Source organism: Sinocyclocheilus grahami, unplaced genomic scaffold (genome assembly GCF_001515645.1).
Source record: "Sinocyclocheilus grahami isolate Dianchi unplaced genomic scaffold, SAMN03320097.WGS_v1.1 scaffold277.1, whole genome shotgun sequence".
NCBI lineage: Eukaryota > Metazoa > Chordata > Actinopteri > Cypriniformes > Cyprinidae > Sinocyclocheilus > Sinocyclocheilus grahami.
Window position 1 is genome coordinate 1,604,500 of NW_015505456.1, and position 8,694 is coordinate 1,613,193.

Consider the following 8,694-nt stretch of genomic DNA (forward strand, 5'->3'; position numbering starts at 1 on the left):
ACTAGTTACTTTTTTAAAGTAACATGCCCAACACTGCTGACTACAGTGTTATTATAATGACCTCACATATCGTATGTACTGACCTTACCAAAATGGCGGCGGCTTGTGAACTATTTTGTGGCATAGCGCATCCGGCTGCGTCTGGTCCGAACACTCAAGCTCAAAAAACATGGCGTTGCTTCTAAGGTCAGTACGAACATATCATTTTAAAAATGTGACAGTTTTGCTTTTTCTTTTGTATGAGGTGAAATTAATCGTTGTGACATTCTTTTTTAGCTGGCAGATTGATAGTCGTAAAATTGAGGGTTTGCTGATGTTGTTAATGTATTGTATATGTTACAAGTGCACTTTGATTTACTATAATCTTTATAGTCATGTATATGCTTTATGTTTTTATTCTCAGTCCGTTTATTTTTCTTTCAACACCAGGTTACTTTAAAAATAAGAATAGCAATAATTTATTCTGCTGTGTTTGTTCATACTGTCTGTAAGGTTCTTGCCACCAGAATCTTCTGTACATCAAATCAGTTATGATAATTAAATAACAACTCTTGAGTAGTGTGTGGTGTGTCACTTTATTTGTAATGTCCATATGTCTGAGCTCGTCTCTGGAGTCCTGTCATATGCACTGACTTCCATTAGCAGATTGCTGAGATTTTAAGGATTAAATATAGAAGACGTTACTTATGTCCTGTTATGTGATTTATATAAACAAGCAAGCAGTGAATCTTCATATGCCAGGTCTGTGCTGTTGTTGTGTTTAAAGTGTGCAAGGCCATATTACCAAAAGGTCCTGTACACTACACTACTAACGTTATCTGACAAGTTAAAGGCCAGAGTTGGGATATTTCTAATGTACAGAATACCTAGGTGTCCCTGGTGCACAGTTTTAGCTGTATGGAAATGTGCGTTTATACTTAAATGTGTCAGTTTTATACTTGCCTGAAAAATATGTGGTTCCTCTGTGTTCAAGGACGGTGGCCCGGCAGGGTCAGTGTTTGTCACGGTCACAGTTTGGTGTACTCTACAGACAGTGAGAATTTTTGTGTTTTCCTAACACATTTTCAAATGAAGAATTCATGTTCATGTATAAAGATCCTTCTGTTGTTCATTTTTTTTTCAGTGCGGTTCCTATGGGAACTACCGCAAACGAGGAAATGAACAAGTTTTGGGCAAAAAACACACGACTCAACCGACCTGTCTCACCACATATAAGCATCTACAAGTGAGTGTTAACACATCTGCTTCTTGGGAGTGTTATGTGAGAGGATGTTGGTTTTAAAAGAAATGTGATGAGTTTTGAACGGAATGTAACTAAACTGTCCAAAAAAATGCATTGAATGAATGGCTTTGGTGTTTTCAGGTGGTCTATCCCCATGTTGATGTCTATCTCACACAGAGGAACAGGCGTAGCACTAAGTTCAGGTAGCTAACATATATCCTTGACTTTCAATAATGTGTTTAAAGGATGTCAGAACAATAAATATAATGATAAATATATTAGCATCCACATCAAAGCACGATAGCATTCTGTTTATCCTGTTGTTTGCCGCTTTAAATGCTCAAGCACTTTAAAGTCAGGTGGATTCTGATTGGCTGTCAGTGTTTTTATCGTTCATCAGCTGGAAAAAAAGATTCTGAAAGTGATTCCAACTACGTCTTTCCACTGTGTTGTTATTGTTATAGCTGTGATGTGGACTAAAACTTTATAGTTATCACTATAGTTATCGTCTGGTGTTCCTGACTACATGGTTGCATATTAATTATAAATAATGATGTTGATATTTCTGGTCTCAGGAATCTCTGCGTTTGCACTTGCTGCGTTGGTGTTACCTGAGAGTTACCCATATTACCTTGATTTGATTCACTCCATGACTTTTGGGCCCCAGTTTCTTGCTTTCAGCAAATTTGCTCTGGCTTTCCCAGTGGCTTACCACACGTTCAACGGCATCCGGCATCTGGTACACACACATATAAATAATAGATGAAGTATATTCAGACTCTTTCCTGCTGTGATAATGACTCATGACAGTGTAACAAGTTGTATGTTACCAAATATGTGATCAAAGTGTGAAATTAAGACTTATACGGTTCACAAGTTTGGGTCAGTAAGAGTTTTTTAAGGAATTAATACTTTTATTAAGCAAGGATGCATTAAATGAATAAAAATACATTTATTATGTTAATGAGATTTTGTTTTTGCTAATAAATGCTGTCCTTTTGAATTTTCTGTGAATTTACTGAATGAGCATGGTTTCCATTCAACTGTTTTTAACATCGCTAATAATAAGAAAATAACCTGAAAATTCAGCTTTTCATCACAGGAATAAATTACATTTTAAAAAATATATTGAAACAGAAAACAGTTATTTTATATAATAATAATATTTCATAATATTACTCTTTTTATTCCATTTTTGATACAATAAATGCAGTCTTGTTGAGACTTCTTTCAAAGACATAAATCGTAGCAACCCCAAACTTCTGAACGGTAGTGTATGTTACTTTTTTTTTTTTCCATGTCTGTTCACTGCTTTTCTCATCTGCCAAAATAATGAATTAGCAATTAGTCTGTTCTCTGCAAATACAAATATTCAATCGATTTATTATTCAGCATGTCATGTAATTCATTTCCTTTTTTTATAAGCCCTAATATAATGACCATAAATCAATTCATATCTCTCTTTGTCTCTTTCTTTCAGGCGTGGGATCTTGGGAAGGGTTTTAAGATTCCTGAAGTCTATCGGTCTGGCTACATTGTCGTTGCTCTGACTGTTCTCACATCGATCAGTCTTGCTGCCATGTAAATCCATAGACATGAGAGGACTGAGTGAGACGCACAAATGAAGAAGACGTGGACTTGGAGAAAGTGGTGTTGTTTTGTTTATGTGTCTTAGAAGTGGTCTATAAGGACCAAATTCATTAATATAATAAAAAAAAATTAATAAAAAATATCAACCCAAAAAATATCCTAAGTGTTTTTTTATGTTAAATGCCTTGCACATTGCTAAACTGAAAAAGAGGGGCATAGCACTAAACTTGGCATTTAAAATGAACAATATGAGGAGTGGCCTGAGCATTTGCCTTGTTTTGTTGTGTCACTGCAGTAGTTCCAAAAATGTTGACTTGTGCTTGATTTCAGTTAATGAGATTTTGTTTTTGCTAATAAATGCTGTCCTTTTGAATTTTCTGTGAATTTACTGAATGAGCATGGTTTCCATTCAACTGTTTTTAACATCGCTAATAATAAGAAAATAACCTGAAAATTCAGCTTTTCATCACAGGAATAAATTACATTTTAAAAAATATATTGAAACAGAAAACAGTTATTTTATATAATAATAATATTTCATAATATTACTCTTTTTATTCCATTTTTGATACAATAAATGCAGTCTTGTTGAGACTTCTTTCAAAGACATAAATCGTAGCAACCCCAAACTTCTGAACGGTAGTGTATGTTACTTTTTTTTTTTTTCCATGTCTGTTCACTGCTTTTCTCATCTGCCAAAATAATGAATTAGCAATTAGTCTGTTCTCTGCAAATACAAATATTCAATCGATTTATTATTCAGCATGTCATGTAATTCATTTCCTTTTTTTATAAGCCCTAATATAATGACCATAAATCAATTCATATCTCTCTTTGTCTCTTTCTTTCAGGCGTGGGATCTTGGGAAGGGTTTTAAGATTCCTGAAGTCTATCGGTCTGGCTACATTGTCGTTGCTCTGACTGTTCTCACATCGATCAGTCTTGCTGCCATGTAAATCCATAGACATGAGAGGACTGAGTGAGACGCACAAATGAAGAAGACGTGGACTTGGAGAAAGTGGTGTTGTTTTGTTTATGTGTCTTAGAAGTGGTCTATAAGGACCAAATTCATTAATATAATAAAAAAAAAATTATAAAAAATATCAACCCAAAAAATATCCTAAGTGTTTTTTTATGTTAAATGCCTTGCACATTGCTAAACTGAAAAAGAGGGGCATAGCACTAAACTTGGCATTTAAAATGAACAATATGAGGAGTGGCCTGAGCATTTGCCTTGTTTTGTTGTGTCACTGCAGTAGTTCCAAAAATGTTGACTTGTGCTTGATTTCACTTCAGTTTAAGAAAAATCACTTTGGGTAGCAAAGGCCCTTCACCAATTAAACCTCTAGACTCGGTACAATATGTGACAAATGTGATTTCCTCCCAGCATGACTCAGTTATGAAGAGGTGAAGATCGTAGTATGACTCACATAATGTTTTTCTCCATTCAATTTCCTGTTGCATTTGCATCTATAATGATACTTTTTTAAGACAATGCATATAAAACATTTATATCTGTTGCCTTCATGTGTCATCATGATGGTACCGGTGATGTTTCGTAGTAACCGCTAATAAGAGAGCGTGATTAGAATCTTGTTAGTATTTTAAATAAACCTAAATCTGGCTGCACAGGTTAAATTATTCTCCTTGAATCTTGTTCACCTGAATGGTAATGTCAAGGATTGCTGTGGGCTTTTTTCATTTAAATGGTAATGTCGTAAAATGGATTGGATTACAGACTACATGCAATCACTACACTGAATGTTTATTGAAAAACTCCATCCTGGAATCCTCCATCTCTCATCACTTCCCTTCCTCTTCACTAAAAAGGAACAAGGAACTATTTTTGTTTTGTTATTGCCATAGGTTTTAACAGTTAAAACAAATATGCATCCTCACTCTCTCCTTGTATATATTTTAAAACGCAGTTCATCTCTTTTTCCTTGCAGCTTATATATATGGTCATGAATGACTGTACATTACAGAATTTCTTATTTCTGTTGTTACCTTTATCTCCACGAGGCTGTATGGCACTATTCTCTGCAAAGCGTCTTTGTAATAATATTTATTGTGAAAAGTGCTGTACAAATTGAATTGAAAATGTTTCTCTTCAGATTTATACATTCAACAGTACTCTGTTGTTGAAGAGAATTCATTGTTAATTTAATACAAAGTAAATAGTTTCCTATTTTCCATTTTTGACAGAATACAAACAAATGATTTAACGCCTTTATGATATCATGTGTATGGCATCAAAGTACCTCGAGAGCATTTTGAAAGCATAAGGAACCGTCTGTATGGTATTTTGATGTCATACACCGATCGGTCTGCACACGCAAGCAAAGCCTAAACCTAGATATTTTAGGCAATATAGAAATCCTGATCAGGACGCGTCCTGGGAAAATGGCACGTATGGTCACCCTAATTTAAATAATATAGAGGATTTGTAGAGTTTCTGAGACTTGATTGTCGTTTTCAAAAAGTGATCAAAATAAATCATGATTATTTCTCTTTCGGATGCTGAGGGCGGCTGTCCGCCATTGCAGCACGACATCAGACGAGAGAAGCGCGTGCGCCCCCTAGCGACACGTGACGCACTTACAGCACGCGCAGGGTGCTGGTCCTGATGCTGCAGGATGCGGTACTGATGCAGAATATGAGCTCGCTTTACACTGCATCCTGTGGCTCAGTCTCTGTGGCGCAATGGAATAGCGCGCTGGACTTCTAATCCAGAGGCTCCGGGTTCGAGTCCCGGCAGAGATGAGTCGGTAATGACGCCATCGCAGGATGGTGGTTTTTTTGATGCTTAAATAGGTCTTATGATGCTCATCCGTCACAGAGGATGCGATGTATATTACATTTTTGTGAATGAATCCACTCTTGTGCATGCCTAGCAATAAACCATTCGTTATGAGAACAATAAGACAACGTTAATTTATTATACTTTAAAAAACGGTTTGCAACCGTTACGGTATGCAACGGTTTGGTAACTTGCAATAGTATTCTTGATTTTTGTAGTTTTTATCCTACACTTCTAATTCGGTAAAAAATAGCAATTTTTCTTTGAAGAGATGCAGCATATTATGTAGAGGATGCATTGTACAGTATAATACCTTTTTTGTGAATGAACCCTTGAACACTTTTGGTTTGAGAAGTATTATTACAATGTTGTTTCCACTGTTAATTAAAAAGACAGTCACAGCTTTATGAAGGGAAAAAATGCAACGGTTTGGTAACTTGCAATACACAGTATGCGTGATTTTTAAGTTTTTATCCCACATTTCGAAAACAGTAAAAATAGCCATTTTTCTTTTGAATGCATTCTTGTCCCCTTTGCCCTCTCAAATCAGTTCAGCTGTAATATACTTGTCTATGGCCTTGTCAATAAAGTCTCTCTAACGTAAAGAGAATGATCCTGAATTGCACTTGGGAGAGAGAGAAAGGTGGAGAAAGAATGAGAGCCTGCCAGAGAGATGGAGAGAGACATCAGTGTCCTATTGATTTCCCAGCGAATGGTGTGATTGGCTCTTCGCTGTCATTATGGAATAGCGATAGAGAGGAATCTCACCTCTGCACTGCCTGATCAAACTCAACAGGAAATCCTCTTCCAGGAAACCCTTCTTCATCCTGTCATGCATTTATCTGAATTGAAAGTGTGAATGTTCTCTAGAGAGTTTCTCAGTCATTCATTTATCCACTTTGAGTTCATTTTCATCCTCTCATCTACCCACATGAGGCAATTTCACCAGAATCATCTATCTACAATTTTGCCATTCATATGTGATCCTGGCTTGTTCATCTAGGCTAGCTCTTTTTCTTTCCTCTCCACAGGCAAGCTGAGTAAGTGAGAGGGATAGAGAGAGAGAGATGAGGGCTCATTTTAATGCAGTATTTGATTTTAGATGTTCAGCCAGAAGTCATTAAACGGATAATTGAGACGTTCCGTTCATATTACCCCTCTCTTCCTGGGCCGGGCGGAAACTAGAGTGTTGGTTTCAACGCTTCTACGAGAAAGAATTGCGCAGGTCACGGACGAGCGCGCTCGACCGCGTGGACCGTCACAGCTCTGCGGAGAATGACGTCAGCGTCTCTATAAAGTGATGAAATGGGCATGTGCTCTGTTTCCAAACACTCTGTACACTGGACCGCACTTCGCAGACTGAAATAGGCTACAGTTGCCTGAATATTTTCTCAACCCGATAGGCTGAACTATTTCGGTGTGGAATGATGTAACCGAGCGCTTTCTGGGAACACCGGAACGCTCGCAGTACAGTGTCCTGACCGGTAGATGTAACTACTGTCTCATCCGTATCAGTGATGAAGACAAGCTGGGGTGATAACACTCCAAACATACTGTATCTTTTTATTTACCGCGTAAAGAGATTAATTTTCCACTGTCTAATCTGTGTATGGTTTATTTACTCCGTGAAATGAATAAAAGCCGACAGACTGTAGGCTGCTGCTGACATTAAACACAAGTGTGTAGTGATTTGGGCCGGAAGTGTCCCGCCCCGAGGCTCCGGTTGGCTGCTCGAGCCGCCGCCACGGTGACCGAGTCGCTGCTCTCTCGGGGTATCTGCCTCTCGTGCAGTCCTCCATGTTTAACCCCGTGCGTCCCCCACACCACACAGCGAGTAATCCGCGTGCAGAACTAATCCTTAAATCCTCTCGCGAGTCGCAACGCCCTCACCTCCCTCCTCCCCCTCCTCCTCTCGCGGGCCTCCCGAGCAGCCGGCGGGGTCTCCAGAGCCCGGCTCGAGCGGGGACTCTGTTCACGAGACCACACCTCGCGCCGCCCCCAGCCCATATAAAGGGGGAACCTCACGAAAACACGGTCCTGCTGCTCACATTTCACCCCGAAAATGTGGATGAAGGAAAGAATACATATTTTCAGAACCGTGAAGATTTATTGTGACATTATTTTCATGACAACTAAGTCTTTGAAAAAAAGAAACATTTATCTCAAAGACTGATTCCAGACGTTTTGTAAATCACACAGATATTCATGAATGATTTTCTTTACTGTATACCTAAATGTTATTTGATTCCGTGTAAATTATTAGAAGAGGCCTATATTTTCTTGTTTCATTCATCCATCCATCCAGTATTCACACTTTTCTGCTTGGTTGTAGAAATTGCACATTTTAACATGTTTTCTAAACATTAGGTAGGCCAAATTAACTAATTAAACGTATTGTTTGCACATTTACTCAACTAGAAATTAATTTCTCAATTTTAAGAATTTTTTTTTCTAAATCTCAAAATTTAGAATTTAGCATTTTGAAGTTGAACTCCAAAAATACTAATAAAAATTCATTTGTAACCACAAAAATTTTTGCACTAGTCTTAATAATTATTATTCATAAATAAATTATAATTCTTATTAATACATATAATAGCCTAGACAATTATGTTATTTAGCCTATTTGTTTTAGTCTGTTTATTGAAAAACATTAAACAAACAAATAAATAAATAAACGGATATTATAATAAATATAAATGTTATCATAAATGTTATACGTTTCATGAGGTTCTTCTAAAAACAGAGTAGGCCACAAACTTTACGCACTTCTAACATAAACATAAACAACAACAACAACAATAATAATAATAATAATCATAATAATAATCTCTCTCAGGCAGTATGGTCTAGCCCTGTTATCCAAATGGTACGGCCAAATCGTATTAAAATCCCCAACCCCCTCCCCCCCACCCCGCTCGCCTGCCCCCTCCCTCCATCCCTCCCTCCCTCACTGCCTCCCTCCTTTTCTCCGTGCTTTCAGACAGACTGTTTTGCTGCAGTGAACGGTAGCCGTGGAGAGAGGAAAAGGCAAGAAAAACAAGAAGACAGCGGAGGGCGGAACGAGAACCAAGACAGACAG

General features: G+C 37.6%; 1 protein-coding gene and 1 non-coding gene across 2 annotated transcripts; both read left to right on the top strand.

The window, feature by feature from the left end:
* The first annotated feature begins 105 nt into the window (after positions 1-105).
* LOC107600074 (succinate dehydrogenase cytochrome b560 subunit, mitochondrial-like) lies at positions 106-2,939 on the top strand. The gene is made up of 6 exons (XM_016291856.1): positions 106-186; positions 974-1,033; positions 1,124-1,225; positions 1,364-1,425; positions 1,798-1,961; positions 2,703-2,939. The coding sequence occupies exons 1-6, from the start codon at positions 170-172 to the stop codon at positions 2,805-2,807; spliced, it is 510 nt and encodes a 169-aa protein (XP_016147342.1). The 5' UTR covers positions 106-169; the 3' UTR covers positions 2,808-2,939.
* A 2,562-nt stretch (positions 2,940-5,501) lies between these two features.
* trnar-ucu (transfer RNA arginine (anticodon UCU)) lies at positions 5,502-5,575 on the top strand. Its single transcript has one exon. It is a non-coding gene; the product is annotated as a tRNA-Arg (tRNA).
* The last annotated feature ends 3,119 nt before the right edge of the window (positions 5,576-8,694 follow it).

Coding starts and splice junctions, on each gene's coding strand:
- LOC107600074 (XM_016291856.1), top strand. Junction 1,226..1,363: donor CCACATATAAGCATCTACAA/GTGAGTGTTAAC, acceptor TGGTGTTTTCAG/GTGGTCTATCCCCATGTTGA. Junction 1,962..2,702: donor TCAACGGCATCCGGCATCTG/GTACACACACAT, acceptor TCTTTCTTTCAG/GCGTGGGATCTTGGGAAGGG.